General features: G+C 41.9%; 1 protein-coding gene across 2 annotated transcripts in view; it reads left to right on the top strand.

The window, feature by feature from the left end:
• The first annotated feature begins 1,041 nt into the window (after positions 1 to 1,041).
• The window catches only part of LOC133211660 (transcription factor RFX3-like), a 72,882-nt gene continuing 55,892 nt past the window's right edge, over positions 1,042 to 18,031 (top strand). Inside the window, exons 1-4 of one of the 2 annotated variants that reach the window (XM_061352223.1) lie at positions 1,042 to 1,435; positions 4,326 to 4,400; positions 11,060 to 11,241; positions 11,965 to 12,084. In XM_061352223.1, the coding sequence (XP_061208207.1) occupies positions 1,211 to 1,435; positions 4,326 to 4,400; positions 11,060 to 11,241; positions 11,965 to 12,084 (602 nt within the window). In that variant the 5' untranslated portion in view covers positions 1,042 to 1,210. The remainder of the gene's footprint in view (positions 1,436 to 4,325; positions 4,401 to 11,059; positions 11,242 to 11,964; positions 12,085 to 18,031) is intronic. The other variant, XM_061352224.1, reaches the window with a different exon arrangement.

The raw sequence follows: 18,031 nt of genomic DNA, 5'->3' as shown, positions 1-18,031 counted from the left end.
AAGTTTTAGCCCATTGCCCCTTATCCTGTCTCTACAGTTCCTAATGAAGAGTGCCTCCCCAGCATCCTTATATGCCCCCTTCTGATACTGGAAGGCTGCTATGAGGTCTCCACGCAGCCTTCTCTTCTCCAGGCTGAACAGCCACAACTTTCTCAGCCGATCTTCATATGGGAGGTGCTCCAGTCCCCTGATCATTCTCGTTGTCCTCCTCTGGACTTGTTCCAACAGATCCATGTCCTTTTTATGCTGAGGACACCAGAACTGTACACAATACTCCAAGTGAGGTCTTACAAGAGCATAATAAAGGGGCAGGATCACCTCCTTCGACCTGCTGGGCGCGCTGCTTTTGATGCAGCCCAGGGTACGGTTGGCTTTCTGGGCTGCAAGCGCACACTGATGGCTCATGTTAAGAATCCCCTTGAGGTACATACCCCTGGGGAGGGGGGGGTGGAACGTGGGCCTTGTTTGCTTCCAGCCTGGCATCACTCACTGGGAATGAGTGCACAAGCTGTCTGGCTGGGGTTAAACCATGACAACCACCCTCTGACCGATACCCAGCCTGTTCCAAGCAGCAATCGATCCCTTCTGGCTAATTCAGTTTATATACTGATCATGAAGCTTTGTGGTATGGGATATCCTTTTGGCCAGTTTAGGTCAGCTGTCCTGGCTGTGCCCCCTCCCAGGTTCTTGTGTCAAGTGTGTTATCAACATTATTCTCAGCATAAAAATAAAACACAGCACTGCACCAGCTACTAGAAAGAACACTCCCAACTGAAACTGGGACCATGGTATGCAAAATAAATGGCATCTAAATAAAGATACGGCTTTGACCATAGGATTTTAAAAGTTAGAACTGTTTTAGAAATTCCTGTATAATTTATTAATACACGAATGTCATCTTCCTCTCATGTCTTCAATTCTTGTCATACTTTACCCTTCTTCAGATGGTAATCAAAACACTTTCTGTGACTTTTAATGAATACTGATTTTAGCAGTCAGTCCATGTTAATTACTCGGTACTTTAACATATGAAATTTATTTTGTGTGGAGGCAGGGTTTATTTGCCAATCCTGTTGAGTTTTGTTATTGCAACCATATGCTTTTTTCTACAATGATGTTTCCCTTGCTTAAACAATCTACATAAGTAACTACTTCTTCTTTTGTTTTCTCTTCCTGAAGTCAAACAACTTACCCTTACACGGAAACCCAGATGTATAGCCAAAACACTGGGGGAAATTACTTCGATACTCAAGGAAGCTCTGCACAGGCAACTACAGTGGTCTCCTCTCATAGTATGGTGGCCACCGGAGGGATTCAGATGGGTGTTGCAGGAGGACAGTTCATTAGCAGCTCAGGAGGGACCTATCTTATTGGCAATTCAATGGAAAATTCTGGTCATTCAGTGACTCATACAACGCGGGCCTCCCCAGCTACAGTAAGTACTTCAGAACTATGTTCATTTTTTTGGAGATAGTTTCTTAGTCACTATGATGTTCCTGTGTGCTGACATATTTCTGTAGCAAAAAGCATATTATGTTGGCAGAATCAGTATTGTATGGCTTTGTCTTACAAATATATACATTTAGTTTAACTTTCTGTATGTGAAAAGTATTAAGTGATTGCCGTCATCGTTTAACCCCAGCAAGAAACTAAGCACCCTGAAGCTGCTTGCTCACCCCCCCCCCCCCCCCCCCCAAGTGGGATGGGGGACAGAACTGTTGTAACAGTTGTAAAAGTGAGAAAACTCATGGGTTGAGAAAAAACCAGTATAATAATATAAATGAGTTCCTCCTCATGTTCATGTGGAACTTCCTGTGTTGTAGTTTATGCCTGTTGCCTCTTGTCCTATCGCATGGCACCAAGAAGAGTCTGGCACCATCCTCTTTGCACCCTCCCTCAGATATATATACACATTGATCAGATCCCCCCTGAGCCTTCCCCTCTCTAGGATGAACAGGCCTAGCTCATTCAGCCTTTTCTTATATGAGAGATGCTCCAGACCCTTAATCATTCTAGTAGCTCCAGGAGCTCTGTGTCTCTCTCATACTGAGGAGCCCAGAACTGGACACGGTACTCCAGGTGAGGCATCATTTGGGCTGAGTAGAGAGGGAGGAATACCTCCCAAAACTGATGGCAATGCTCTTCCTAATACAGCTCAGGATACCAATGACCTTCTTGGCTACAAGGGCACATTGCTGGCTCATAGTGAGACATTGATTCTCCAAATCAGTGGACAATTTGTCCACCAGGACCCCCAGGTCCTTCTCCACAAAGCTACTGTCCAGCAGGTGAGCCCCCATGCTGTACTGGTGCATCATGTTATTCCTCCATAGATGCAGAATCCTGAACTTGCCTTTGCTGAATTTCAAAAGGCTTGTCTCTACCCATCTCTTCAGCCTGTCTAGATCCTTCTGACTGACAGCACAGCACTCTGGGGTATCAGCCACTCCTTCCAGTTTTATATCTTCAGCAAACTTGCTGAGGAGGCACTTTAGCCCTTCATCCAAGTTGCTGATGAACAAATTAAGCAATACTGGACTCAGTATTGACCCTTGGAGGACACTGCTAGTTACCAGTCTCCAACTAGACTCTGTACCACTGATCACAACCCTCTGAGACCTGCAATTCAGCCAGTTCTTAATCCACCCCATCATCCACTCATTCAGCCTGCATTTCCTGAGCTTGCCTATGATAATGTCATAGAGGCAGCGTTGAAAGCCTTGGTTAAGTCCAGGTAGACAACATCAACTGATCTTCCTTCATCTATCCAGACAGTTATTCCATCATAGAAGGCAATCAGGCTGGTTAAGCATGATTTCCCTTTGGTGAATCCATGCTGACTACTCCTGATTACTTTCTCGTCTTCCACATGCTTAAAGATGGCCTTCAGGATAAGACATTACAGTATGGCTGACTGACCTGTAGTTCCCAGGGTCCTCCTCCTTGTCCTTTTTGAAGACTAGCTGACATTTGGATTTAATCCAAATCTGGATTTAAACATTATTTTTGTAATATTGAAGTATTTTTTTTACATACCAATCAGATACATGTATGCTTTCAAAAAAAAGCTTATATTTCTAACATTAGACAGTTGTAAGAAAGACTTCCTTCTTCACTGAGAACTACTGAGTAAAGCACTAGTTTATTAGCTTATAAAAAAGGGAAAACAAATTGTGGTTTTGGACTAATTGAAATATAGTCTGAATTATTTTCCAGTTTTGTGCTGTATATTGAGTGTACTCATTTTAGTAGTGTAATTTACCAGCATAAACTTTGGATAATACTGTAATAATTAAAGAAGGATATGGAAGACTTATTTTAAAACTGTCTACAGTGGGAATATGTGGTTTAAAATGTACAGATGTTTTTCCATTGCTTTTGTGGTTTGTTTTGGGTTTTTTTAATTCCATTTAATGTGGCTAATGATGTGCCTTCTTTTACTGTACATCCTATTGTCTCTATCACTTTCAATGTTTTTTGCTATTCTAGCTCTGCAGCTAAACTACAGTTAGACTGCAATTTTATTCTTATGCTCTCATAGAATTAATCAAAAGATGTATTAATATGGAGGGAAACAATGGGAATGGGTATGGTTGTCTCTACACATTTGTAATAGAAGTAATACTACTGTATAATTAGTGATATATAATACTTTTTCTTTTAAAAGTATTATTCTAAACCCATCTGTGTGGGGTTTTTTTTGTTTGTGTGTTTTATTTTATTGGGTTTTTTTTTAAGGATGGATCTTGCTGTCTGTGTAAACCTTCAATTTTCATTTGCTTTGAGAGCTCTGGATATTCAAGGAATGCTCTGACAGGCTGTAGGGATGATATCCTGTCCAATGAAAACTACTGAATGACTGAGATTTTACTCCCTGGTTACAGAGACCAGAAATTTTTATTCTAATTCACATTCTCTGAAGAGTGTGCACAGGTTTTTCTCAAATACTTGGAGGAAGAAACGCTGAGACCTTTCTTAGAATATCATTCTGACTTTTTTTCTTCTATTAAGAATGATTATTCAGCAATTGTTACAGTTTGCAATGTAGCTTACTGGTAAATCCACTTCTCTTCTTTCATGAGCAAGGGGGAAGTTAAATTGGACTTTGGAAGTGGGATCCTGTAGTATATATGGAATCAAAATGCCTCCCTGACTTCGCTGGTGAGGTTTGCCCTTATAGTGACTTCAGGATGAGGCCTTTAAGCAGGAAATATACTTTAGCCATGAGTGAACTAGGTATTTCTGTAGATTTTAAGGCAATCTATACTTTTTATGATCATCCTTTTTTACTGTCTTAAGTCATTTTTAATGACATCTATTATCAGATTGAAATGGCGATTGAGACACTACAAAATTCTGATGGTCTTTCTACTCACAGAAGCTCTCTTCTCAACAGTCATGTAAGTTGTCTCTTTCATGAAAACTTGTTCTGCATACTTAGACTGCCTGTAATTGTTTGTTTTAATTTAGTGCTACTTTTTGCTTTTAATCTTTCCATTTTAGTTGCTTGCAATTTACATCTTCTGTCACTATTTTGTCACGTTGTCATGAAATATTGTACATTTCTAGGTTCTGTAGTGTGTTAACACAGCTTAACGTATGTGCCTGTTCTGCAGATTTTAATGTAAAGCCATTAAATATAACATTTAGGTAAAGGAGAAAGGCTCAAAGTTTAATCTTCAGTTTATTTTTAAGCAGTGCTAGTCTTTTTTGAAATGTTATACAAACAACACGTTTTTTTCTTTGGTTTCTGGAAATAGTTTTGTATTTTTTAATGCTGCTAAATCTCTATACCTATTGCATCCTTTTTGATTCTCAACCTTACTAAACAACATAAGCTTACTTTTTTCAGATTCTTGTATTCTTTTACCACAGAAATGTAAATACTGATTGTGATATGAATGTATTAGTATATTTTGATTTGTTGACACACACTTCCCACCCCTCCAAGAATGTGGTACTATGGAAGCAAAAGCCAAAATTTTTCTCAGTTTATCATCATGGTAGAAAAAGACAGCAGAAACCAGTACAATTTCTTGGAAGAGAATTTATTTTTCTTAGAAAATGATAAAGTTAGATGAATTCTGTAAAATATGAAGAAATTCATTCTGGATGTTTTTAAAATAATTGTTTGGATGTTAAAACAACCTAGAAATATGCTAAAATATTTATATTATAATAATTAAATGGTTGATAATTTTTTTTGCAAAATGCCAATAAAAAGTTTTAAAATTTAGGTGTACAAAGAATTGATGTCTGCCTTGAATCTCACAAGGAAGTCCAAAATCTTCACGCTGAAGCCAATAAGAATTAAAGGACAAGCTTTTCTGCATCAGAAAACTGTATTCCCCTATTTCCTGTGTAATAATCTAGTTAAAAGACAATGGAACAGATCCTCCTGGGAATTAAGTAAAAGTAAGGGAGACAGGGAGGTGATTAGAGACAGCCTACATGGCTTCAGCAAGGGCAAATCATGCCTGACTAATCTAGTGGCCTTCTATGATGGAGGGACTGCATTGGTGGACAAGGAAAGATAGTGATATAGAGTTGGTTAGAGGAAGGTCACAAAAAATGATCAAAGGGCTAGAAAGAACACAGGCTGGGAGAGGTGAGGTGGTTCAGCCTAGAGAAGAGAAGGCTCCAGGGTAACCTTGCTGTGGCCCTTCAATATTTAAACTAAGAAAGATGGAGAGAGAATTTTTACCAGGGCCTTTAGTAACAGGATGTCATGGTTTAAGGCCAGAAGGTAACTCAGAACCAAGCAGCCACTCGCTCACTCCCCCCCCCCCCCCCTCCCAGAGTGATAGGGAGGAGAATAAAAAAAAAATGTAAATCCCATGGGTTGAGATAAGAACAGTCCAGTAACTAAGGTATAATATAAAACTACTACTACTACCACCAATAATAATAATGATAAGGGAAATAACAATAAGGGAGAGAATACAATTGCTCACCACCTGCTGACCAATACCCAGCCTGACCTGAGCAGCAATCTGGGCCTTCTGGGTAACTCCCCAGTTTATATACTGGGCATGATGTGCTGTGGTATGGAATATCCCTTTGGCTAATTTGGGTCAGGTGTCCTGTCTCTGTTTCCTCCTGGTTTCCTGTGCCCCTCCTCACTAGCAAAGCATGAGACTGAATAAATCCTTGGTCAGAGTAAGCATTACTTAGCAACAACTAAAAACATTGGTGTGTTATCAGCACTGTTCCCAGATGAAAGCAAAAAACACAGCACTGCACCAGCAACTAAGAAGGAGAAAAATGACTGCTACTGCTGAACCCAGGACACAGGACAAGAGGCAATGGTTTAAAACTGGAAGAGGGTAGGTTTAGATTGGACCTCATAAAGAAAGTTCTTTACAATGAGGGTGGTGAGACACTGGAACAGGTTGCCAGAAAAGTCGTGGATGCCCCATCCCTGGAAGAGTTCAAGGACAGTTTGGATAGGGCTTTGAGTGACCCGATAGCGAAAGGTGTCCCTACCCATGGCAGGTGCAATCCAAAACATTCTATGATTCCATGATTCCATGATCTTCCTCATAATGAGATTTGCATCTGTCTGTTATGGTAGACGAATCCTGATTTTTCTTAACTGTTTTGAGGTATTTTCAAAGCTACTGAAAGGTAAATTGAGGGATCTATTGTTGATTTTGTGAAGAAAAAAAATATCTTCATGCATCTTGCTATGATAATTGTTCTTTCCTAGCCTCAGTCATGTCAGAATAAATTAATGTAACCCAAATCAAACTTAGTGGGTGTTTTCCATATTTTTAAAATGTTTATTGAATTAGGACTCAAATAAGGACAGTAAATATGGTTTTAGTCCTATCTTCTTCCTTAAACTGTCATTTTGTTGCCTAAGTTAATGCTTGTTCATCTTTTTCAATTTTATTTCCTTTCCTGATTTCTTTCTTCATGCAACTGAATTACTTAATTTATAATCTCATGTTTTGTAAATATTGAAGTTGGAATCAATTTACCTGTTCTGTGTAAACCTTTAGATACCATTCCAATATTTTCAATGCCATAAATCAACAAGAGAGAAAAAAACCTAAGCACATTCCAATTTTAGAATTAGATTTCTGCAAATACAAAAATATGTTTGAAGCTGTTTGCAATAACTTTATCATATCTGCATATTATTTACCTTTTTATATGGTATTAAGATATTGGCACTCTTCAGTCTGTAACCTCACTTCAATCACTTTGAGTTTTTGTTACTAAATATCTTCATTCTAGAAAAAAATCCTTATTTTTGTACTTAGATTGAGTTTTGCTTTGCCACTGTTGGCTAATACCAAGCTGCAGTTGAAAGAATATCTGTCAAATACAGATCATTAGTAAAATGTACTTAGAATCATAGAATGGTTAGGGTTGGAAAGGACCTTAATATCATCTCGTTCCAAGCCCCCTGCCATGGGCAGGGATACCACGCACTAAACCATATCACCCAAGGCTCTGTGCAACCTGGCCTTGAACACCACCAGGAATGGAGAATTCGCAACTTCTTTGGGCAACCTGTTCCAGTGCCTCACTACCCGCACAGTAAAAAACTTCCTCATTATATCTAATCTAAACTTCCCCCGTTTAAGTTTTAACCCATCACCCCTTGTCCTATCACTACAGTCCCTAACGAATAGTCCCTCCCCAGCATCCCTATAGCCCCCTTCAGATACTGGAGGGCTGCCATGAGGTCTCCATGCAGCCTTCTCTTCTCCCAGATGAACAGCCCCAACTTTCTCAGCCTATCTTCATACGGGAGTTGCACCAGTCCCCAGTCACCCTTGTGGTCCTCCTCTGGACTTGTTCCAACAGTTCCATGTCTTTTTTATGTTTAGGATACCAGAGCTATTCACAATACTCTAAGTGAGGTCTCATGAGAGTAGAGTAGAGGGACAGGATCATTTCCTTTGACCTGCTGGTCATGTTCCTTTTGATGCAGCCCAGGATACAGTGGGCTTCCAGGGTCGCGAGCGCACACTGCCGGCTCATGTTCATTTTCTCACCCATTTTCGCACCCCGAAGTCCTTCTCAACAGGGCTGCTCTGAATCTCTTCTCTGCCCAGCCAGTAGCTGTGCCTGGGATTGCTCCGACCCAGGTGTAGGACCTTGCACTTAGCATGGTTAAACTTCATGAGGTTGGCATCATCCCACCTCACAAGCGTGTCAAGATCCCTCTGGATAGTATCCCTTCCCTCCAGCTTATCAGACGAACCACACAGCTTGGTGTTATTGGCAAACTGGCTGAGGGTGCACTCAATCCCACTGTCCATGTCACTAACAAACTTGTTGAACCAGTCCCAACACCGATCCCTGAGGGACACCACTCGTTACTGGTCTCCAGCTGGACATTGAGCCATTGACCACAACTCTTTGTGTGTGGCCATCCCGCCAGTTCTTTATCCACCCAGTGGTCTATCTATCAAATTGATGCCTCTCCAATTTAGAGACAACGATGTCATGCAGGACAGTGTTGAACACTTTTGCACAAGTCCAGGTAGATAACGTCAGCTGCTCTACCCCTGTCCATCAGTTCCGTAGCCCCATCATAGAAGGCCACCAAATTGGTCAGGCATGATTTGCCCTTAGTGAAGCCATGCTGGCTGTCACCAAGCACCTTGTTGTTTTTCATGTGCCTTAGCATGCCTTCCAGGAGGATCTGTTCCAAGATTTTTCCAGGCACAGAGGTGAGACTGTTTGGTCTGTAGTTCCCTGGGTCATCCATTTTCCTCTTCTTGAAAATGGGGGTTATATTACCCTTTTTCCAGTCATTGGGGGCTTCATCTGACTGCCATGATTTTTCAAATATGATGGATAGTGGATAGTGGCTTAGCAGCATCATTCACCAGCTACTTAAATGAATATTAAGCAGAAAACAAGATTTGGGAATTATTCAAGCTGAAATAAAAGGAAAATTCCAGGGATATGAAACCATGGGGGCAGGGAGTAAAAGATAAGTAAAATGTTAGCATCAAAAAAAAATCTGAAACCTCATAATTTACTTATGACCACTATAAAAATATTTCCATTTTATTCTGCTGTTTTCCTATGCTCTTAAATGTCATTTAAGTGACCATTTTTCTTAGGGTCTGTGTGTATTTTAGTTACTATTTGTTCTATACAAAGTGTCTCATTAAAAGGCAAGACAATTTGGCAGAACATAAACACCCTTGCATTCCAGCTGGCCCTTAGATATTAGAAGGGCTGGGTGAGGCTAGGCTTAAATTCTGAGTGATGCCCAATTTGCCACTTTCAGTCTGATCACATTTGATATATTGAACAATCACGATTCTGGATGCACTAATAGCGCACTGCACCTTCAGTCTAATCATGCTGATGAGCTAACATGGACACACTGAAGGATTTGGTCACATTCAATGAGAAAACTGTTACGATTAGCCACTTAAACAGTGCAGTTTATTAAATCAACATATACAGGTTCTTATGGATTGCTGGTGATAAATACACTGTCTGCAAAAGCATGTGCAAATAATAAGTTTTACAAACGCGCAATAAATTTATGAATACCACAGCCTGTCTTTAAAATATAAAAGTAAAAAGTGAAAAGTAACTCTATATAGAGACCCTTGATTTTCCCGAGGAAGAACTTAATACAGTGCAAGTCATCCGGGGAGGGGGGGCCCCCCCCCAAGAAACGTCCAGCCCGTCGACCAGTCCCAGGAGTCAAGGGCAATCTGCTGATGGAATTTTCCTCAACTTGTCCATGATGATGTCTTCCCCAGTATTCCCCCTTTGTTGGGTCATTTTATACTATTTTTCAACTTGAAGGTTGAGCTTGAGTGACTCTAGTCATACATACCTCTATTATTATCGGTGTAAAATTCTCTCGCTTCACTTTTAAAGGTATATACCGCAAAGAATTCAAAGAGCATGCTCAAAGAGGTGTGATCTCACTTTGGAAGCAGGTAGCATTAGAGATGGAGGTGTGTTTTTGTATTATAATGTATCAAAATTCATTATAATGAAGCAAAGTTTGCACAAAAGGCAGCACTTTGTCAAAGGATGACAGACTGTTGGCTCAGGGTAGCAATTATGCAGCTTACAAGTTTCTATTACCACCTAGTTCCCATCTCTGCTGGTGTTAGGACAGAGCATGGCTGCAGAATCTCCACTCTGCTCCATCCTCCATCAATGTTGCCACAGGAACCGCTGTGGAGTGCACATTCCTGGCATACCAGGTATAGCTGCATCTTCCCCTGAAAGTCCATTTTTCCTTTACATGTGAATAATGCTACATTTTAAATATAAGTTTAATTTCTAATTATTCTACACAAAAGTACAATGGTGCATTAGGAACTGCTTACATTCTACCAAAATTGCTCACGAAAATCCTACATTAAACTAAATGGTTAAAACCCCCCCAACAACCTAATTCTGTTTCTCTTTGAGGTCAAATGCAAACAGTCTAAAACACAAAGGGACTTGGCCCATAATATTTTAAAGATGTACTAGTTATTTTTCATGTCATCTAGATTGCTTGTTGCCTTATATTTGTTAGTTTCGTCATTGTATTTGGAAGAAAATAAACCCTATTCCATTAAATGAAGTACTGTTTTTTTTTCATTTGCTTTTTTTTTTCAATTTTGGGGGAAGATAAATAGTATAATATTCCATAATTAAAAATGTAGTAACTTACTCCTTTTAGGTTTTTTTCCTGCAGTCAATATATATTATATTGATTGTTTTACTTCCTTGGAGTTCCAACAATTTGTCTCCAAAGCACAAATAACTTCATAAAATGTTATTGTTATGGTACTGAATCTGAAATATTTTTAAAAGTGGATCTATCTGAGGTCACAAATGCAATTAGCTTTCCTATTTCCTTGTAATTCTAAAATATACTAAGTCATCATGGCATATCTAGCATTGAAAGAGACTTACAGAGAATATATTTGATTGAAAAACAAAGTCACTGTATTAAAAAGGCCTTAAGAGTGGTATAAAAAATATGAGATCTGTGTTGTACAGTTAAGATTTTTTTTTTAGTAGAGTAATACTGAATTTACATATGTTCACTCTTTCATATTTGATATAGCTCCAATGGCTTTTAGACAACTACGAAACTGCAGAAGGAGTGAGCCTCCCCAGAAGTACCCTTTACAACCATTATTTACGTCACTGTCAGGAGCACAAGTTAGATCCAGTCAATGCTGCCTCTTTTGGAAAACTCATACGGTCAATATTCATGGGATTACGGACCAGAAGACTGGGAACCAGGTTTGCATTAATGAAAATATCAATGGTGTGTGAATGTGAATGTGAATCTTGTATGCTAAACGCAAGCAAGCAAACAAAAAATATTTAAAACCCTACCGGTAAGGGAGTTACAAAATCCAGTGGACTTCAGGACACAGGGAACTCCTGGTCTGCTATAGCTAGAGTCTGTGTACCCTTAAGACCCAGATATCCTTCATCTCAGACCAATGAATGCATCTACTGCTGTTTCCATTTGCAGTTCCAGCTGGAAGTGAGACTGAACATGTGTTCCAAAGATGCAGATAAACACACGCATGGCACTAACACAGCTAACCAAACAAGTTAACATAGAGCAATGCCTTTTTCAGCACCCACATAGACACCAATAGCACTCACATAAACATGAACACAGATAGCCCAATCCTGTTCTTCCTCTCCAGCTTATCAGGACTGAAGTTGACTAGTGAAACATACACAAACACAAGCATGGAATTGTTTTATTCACGACTGCATAAGTAATGTATTTGGTTTTTACTTTCCTCATTCTATTTAAATGAAGTCCAGCTGTAAAGTACTGGAAAATATAGTTTGTGAACTGATTTACAGAAACTGGTATAACCTAGTTTTATACTAGGGCAAGAGGAAAGTAAAGTCTACCTTTTATGTACAGTTTTCCAGTCAAGGCAAATTGTGAAGTATGATGCGTATGCATAAAATTAATGTTATTTTTGTTCTTTCATAAAGGGGGAACTCCAAATACCATTATTATGGGATTCGTGTCAAACCAGATTCTCCCCTTAATCGGCTACAAGAGGACATGCAATATATGGCTATGAGACAGCAACCCATGCAGCAGAAACAGAGGTAGAGTGTTAAATTAAACTATTTTTTCATATTTCTAGTTCCTGTAGACTTACCTGTACTTATTTATGTGTCAAAGTTGAACCTCTAGTGTAAATTCTTTAACTTCTCTTGTGAAAAAGACAGGTTTGTCAGATCTGCAGTTGATATGACTGGAGTCTGATACCAGTAGATGTGAGAGGGCACATACCAAAAAACGCATAAATTTTTTAAAAGTGATAATAAAAGTAAAATATCATGCAGTTCTGAACGCATACTTCTTGGCAGTGTTATTTTCCCACAATCTGGAGAAAAAAAAAAAAAAGACAGTAATAGGAACTTTGAATTTCAATTCTGTTGTTCATTTTCATTACTTTAAGCAGCACATACATAAAATGACAGAAGAGCTTGTGATTAGGTTCAGCTTTGTGCTGATTTCCTCCTCCTGGCAAGAACTAATGTCCCAACACCGATCCCTGAGGGACACCAATCGTTACTGGTCTCCAGCTGAACACTGAGCCATTGACCACAACTCTTTGTGTGTGGTCAACCAGCCAGTTCTTTATCCACCCAGTGGTCCATCCATCAAATTGATGTCTCTCCAATTTAGAGACAAGGATATCGTGTGGGACAGTGTCGAATGCTTTGCACAAGTCCAGGTAGATGATATCACCTGCTCTACCCCTGATTTGCCCTTAGGGAAGCCATGCTGGCTGTTACCAACCACCTTGTCGTTTTTCATGTGCCTTAGCATGCCTTCCAGGAGAATTTGCTCCAAGATTTTACCAGGAACAGAGGTGAGACTGATTGGTCTGTAGTTCCCTGGGTCATCCATTTTCCCCTTCTTGAAAATCGGGGTTATATTTCCCTTTTTCCAGTCATCGGGAACTTCACCTGACTGCCATGATTTTTCAAATATGATGGCTTAGCATCTTCATTCCTTAGCAACATTCATTCCTTCAGGACCCGCGGATGGATTTCACCAGGTCCCATGGACTTGTGCACATTCAGCTTTTTAAGATAGTCTCGAACCAGTTCCTCTCCTACAGTGGGCCCAAGGTCTTCATTCTCACAGTCCCTGCATCTGCCTTCCAAGACTTGGGCTGTGTGGCCAGAGCCTTTGCCAGTGAAGATCGAGGCAAAGAAGTCATTCAGAACCTCAACCTTCTCCAAATTCTGTGTAGCTAGTTCTCCCGAGAGGTTCCTGAGGGGGCCTATGTTCTCTCTAGTCTGTTCATTATTTGCTATGTACCTGTAGAATCCCTTCCTGTTATCCTTAACATCCCTAGCCAAGTTTAATTCTAACTGGGCCTTGGCTTTCCTAACCTGGTCCCTAGCTTCCCGGACAACATCCCTGTACTCTTCCCAGGTCGCCTGTCTTTGCTTCCACTTTTTATAAGCCTCTTTTTTCATTTGAATTTTCCTCAGCAGCTCCTTATCCATCCAAGGAGATCTCCTGGCCCTCCTGCTGCACTTCCTTCTAGTTGGGATGCAACACTCCTGAGCTTGTAGCAGGTGATCTTTGAATATCAACCAAGAGTCTTTGGCCTCTTCAGGAACCTGCTTAGTAAGGGCAGGGAGGCCCAAGACTGCTCTCTTGAAGTCTAGGGCAGTGAGCTTGCTGCACGCTCTTCTCACTGTCCTAAGGATCTCAAGTTCAACCATCTCGTGGTCGCTGCATACAAGGCTGCCCTGGAGTGCCACATTTCCGATGAGCCCTTCCCTGTTTGTGAGCACAAGGTCGAGCATGGCACCTCTCCTTGTCGGTTCCTCTATTACTTGCAGAAGGAAGTTGTCTTCCACACAATTGAGGAACCTCCTGGATTGCTTGTGCCGGGCCATACCATCGTTCCAACAGATGTCAGGGTGGTTGAAGTTCCCCATGAGAACAAGGGCCTGTGAGCATGAGGCTTTTCCTATCTGCCTATAGAGTGCTTCATCCGCAGGTTCTCCTTGATCAGGCGGTCTGTAACATATCCCCACAGTAATGTCTCCCATAGCTGTTTTCCCTTTAACCCTGACCCACAAGCTCTCTGTTAACTGCTCACCTGTCCCCAGACAGAGTTCCATACTCTCCAACCTATCCCTAACATAAAGGGCAACTCCCCCTCCGTGCCTGCCAGGCCTGTCTTTTCTAAAAAGCCTGTAACCTTCCATTCCAACACTCCAGTCATAGGAGCCATCCCACCATGTTTCTGTGATGCCTATTATATCATACCCCCATAGACGTGCACACATCTCTAATTCCTCTTGTTTGTTCCCCATACTACGGGCTTTTGTATAGAGGCATCTGAGCTGAGCTCCAAATGAAGCTGGCTCATTGGCTGGAGCGGCTGGAATATATCTACATTGCTCTGAGCATTTATTATAGGTGCTGGCAACTGACTGGGTGTGTTGGGATGGAATGATGCCCCCCTCTCCCAACACATCTAGTTTAAAGCCTCCTTGACCAGTCTGGCAAGCCTCCTACCAAAACTGCTCTTTCTCTTCGTTATTATCAGACCATCTCCACCAGCCCCCACTAGAGCTTGCCTACAAACCTGGGTCCCATGTTCAAGACACCCAAACCCCTGTCTATGACACCACCCTTTTAACCATTTATTAACCTGGCTAATCCTCCTAGCTTTTTTTAGGTCCTGCCCTTTATCCTGGAGAACTGACGAAAAGGCTATCTGAGCTCCAGAGCTACGTTTCCCAGGGCTCTGTAGTCTTTCTTTATGTTCCCCAGGCTACTACTATCTATGTCCCTAGCACCCGCATATATCACTAGAAGTTTGCAATAGTCCATGGAACTTACTAGTGCCGGCAGCCTCTCTGCAGCACCCCTGATCCTTGCCCCTGGTAGGCAACACACCTCCCTTGAGACAGGGTCAGGCTGACAGACAAGTGCTTCTGTCCTTTTCAAAGTAGAGTCCCCATAATATCCAAGTGAGGTGAGCAGGGCAGACCTGGAAAGGGTAGCGAGATTCAAACAAGAGTCCAGGTCATCAGACAAATTTTTTGTGATGAGGTGGGTCCAAGGTCAAACCAGGAAGTCAGTCCACAAATCAGACTGAGGTCTAATGAGGGTCACACACAGTCCATCGATCACTGGGCAGGTCCCTAGTGTCAAGACAGGTCAAGCCAGAAAGCTAATCCATGGCTTGGGGAGCAGATCAGTGGGATCCATACCAGCCACAGGCATGGCTGTTGCTGAGCTAGAGATTAGTACTCCTACAACATAGGGATCTTATCAATATGTATAAATACCTGATGGGAAGGAGTAAAAGACTGAGCCAGACTCTTCTCAGCGGTGCTCAGTGGCAGGATGATGGGCAATGGGCACAAACTGTAAACCAAGAAATGTCATTTAGTTGAAAGGCACCTCTGGAGACTGTCTAGTCCAAACCCCTAGCTCAAAGCATTATCAGCTAGAACAGGTTGCCCAAGACCATGTACAGTTGCGTTTTGAATATCTCAAACATGGAGACTTCACAGCCTTCCAGGGAAAACGGATTCAATGTTCAACTGCCTCTATATTAAACAAACAACCAACACACCCCACCCCACACTTCCAACATTTTTTATGTTTAAATGCAATTTCCTATATTTTGATTTCTGACCACAGCCTTTTATCCTTTCACTGTATACTAATGAAAATAGTGTGGATCTGGTTTATTTATTCAACCTCAACAGTATGCATATAAAATAGTTTTGAAGGTCTTTGTTCATCCTCCAAATCAGTTCAGGTGTGAAAAGATTTCAGTAAAATACATTTCCAAATACCAGAGATTCTAGACTAAATGTAGATAGCAGGGAGATAGCTTGTGTGATATTTACAAGGTGAAAAAAATAGTACTGTCTCTTTTCTATGCAAAATCAGATATGCCAAAACACTTTTCAGGAAATAGGTGTTTATCCAACAGAAAACTTGGAAATTTTCATTGGAAAAAAATGGGAAATCATGAAACAACATTTATCTATGCAAAACCAGGCAACTTTGAAGTTTTTTACATCTTTTTTTTTCTTTTTTGGATGGAAAACTAGACATTTGTCTTGGTTTAAAAGAAAGAGTAGATGTTTTTATATTTTAATTACACTGGGATAAGTTTCCCACAAAAGTAACTCTAAACAAGATTTAGCACACATAAAAACACTGGGATTTCTTATTCAAGCATGTTTAATGCATTTTTTCTGTTCTCCAGCATTCAGAAATAGAATCATAGAATCATAGAATAGTTAGGATTGGAAAGGACCTTAAGATCATCTAGTTCCAAACCCCTGCCATGGTCCTCAGCGTCTCAACTTCCTCCTTAAGTTTTGCCACAAAGCTAAGCAGATATTCTACCTGCTCACACCTCACACAGGTGGAATGCTGTCCTCCCTCCCCCGGCAGCAGGCGGCTCTGGCACTCCCTGCATCCAGAGACCTGAACAGCCACGGTTTGGGATGGGGTCTCTGAGTTGCTACAGTCTTCTTATTGCAACCTCTCTTTCTGGAGGCGACCATATTGGTCAGCAGTCTGGGACACCAGCAACAGGGTGAGCAACACAACCTACTTGTTCCTCCCTGCGCCTAGTGGGCAGCGACACGTCGCTGCTCTCTCAAAGGCTCTTTCAAGGCAAAGGGCAGGGGGGTGGTCGCTGTCACCGTGGGAACACCCCCCGCCACATCAGCCGCTCTCTCGCAAGGGCTGCTGGGGCTTCGGGGATCGGGAGATGTCGGGAAGTGCGATGCCTCTGCGCTATCCCCTCTGATTTTCCTAATCTCTGTTGAACCTCGCAGTTGCTGAAGCGTGCCAGCTGCGGCTCTAGCTGGGCTAGCTCCGATCAGCTGACTGAATCAGTCATAGATTGGTTAGGGTTGGAAAGGACCTTAAGATCATCTAGTTCCAATCCCCCTGCCATGGGCAGGGATACCACGCACTAAACCATGTCACCCAAGACTCCGTTCAACCTGGCCTTGAACACTGCCAGGGATGGAGCATTTACCACTTGGTTGGGCAACCTGTTCCAGTTCCTCATCGCCCTAACTGTAAAGAACTTCTTCCTGATATCTAACCTGAACTTTCCCTGTTTAAGTTTGAACCCTTAACCCCTTGTCCTATGGCTCCAGTCCCTGATGAAGAGTGCCCCGCCGGCATGCTTGTAGGCTCCCTTCAGATACTGGAAGGCTGCTACGAGGTCTCCACACAGCCTTCTCTTCTCCCAGGTGAACAGCTCCAACTTTCTCAGCCTGTCTTCATATGGGAGGTGCTCCAGTTCCTTGATCATCCTCTGGACTTGCTCCAACAGCTCCACGTTCTTTTTATGTTGGGACACCAGAACTGTACTCGGTACTCCAAGTGGTGTCTCATGAGAACAGAATAGAGGGGCAGGATCACCTCCTTTGACTTGCTGGTCATGCTTCTTTTGATGCAGCCCCAGGACACGGTTTCAGCCTCGTTTGCGACTAATTTGCCTCTCCCGCTTAACAGCAGAATCACAGAATCACAGAATCCCAAGGACTGGAAGGGACCTCAAGAGATCATCTAGTCCAACCCCCCTGCAAGAGCAGGGTAACCTAGAGTACATCACACAGGAACTTGTCCAGGCGGGCCTTGAATATCTCCAATGTGGGTTTCTCCTGTACCTGAAGAACCCTTTCATGTAGTTTTTGACATCTCTGGCCCATTTCCATTGGAGCGAGCGCACACTGAAGCCGGCTCATGTTCGGTTCTCATCGACCAACACCCCCAAGTCCTTCTCTGCACGGCTGCCCTGAATCACTTCTCTGCCCAACCTGTAGCTGTGCCTGGGATTGCCCACCTCTCAAGTGTGTCAAGGTCCTGCTGGATGGCATCCCTTCCGTCCAGCATGTCAACCGCATCACATAGCTTGGTGTCATCGGCAAACTTGCTGAGGGTGCACTCAATCCTGCTGTGTCGTTCATTGATATATTAAACAGTACTGGTCCCAGCACAGACCTCTGAGGGGCACCACTCATGACTGGT

This window comes from Neopsephotus bourkii, unplaced genomic scaffold (genome assembly GCF_033783945.1).
Source record: "Neopsephotus bourkii isolate Nb327-2 ecotype Australia unplaced genomic scaffold, CSIRO-AGI_Nbou_v1 NB_639, whole genome shotgun sequence".
NCBI lineage: Eukaryota > Metazoa > Chordata > Aves > Psittaciformes > Psittacidae > Neopsephotus > Neopsephotus bourkii.
This window is presented reverse-complemented; position numbering and strand designations above follow the sequence as displayed.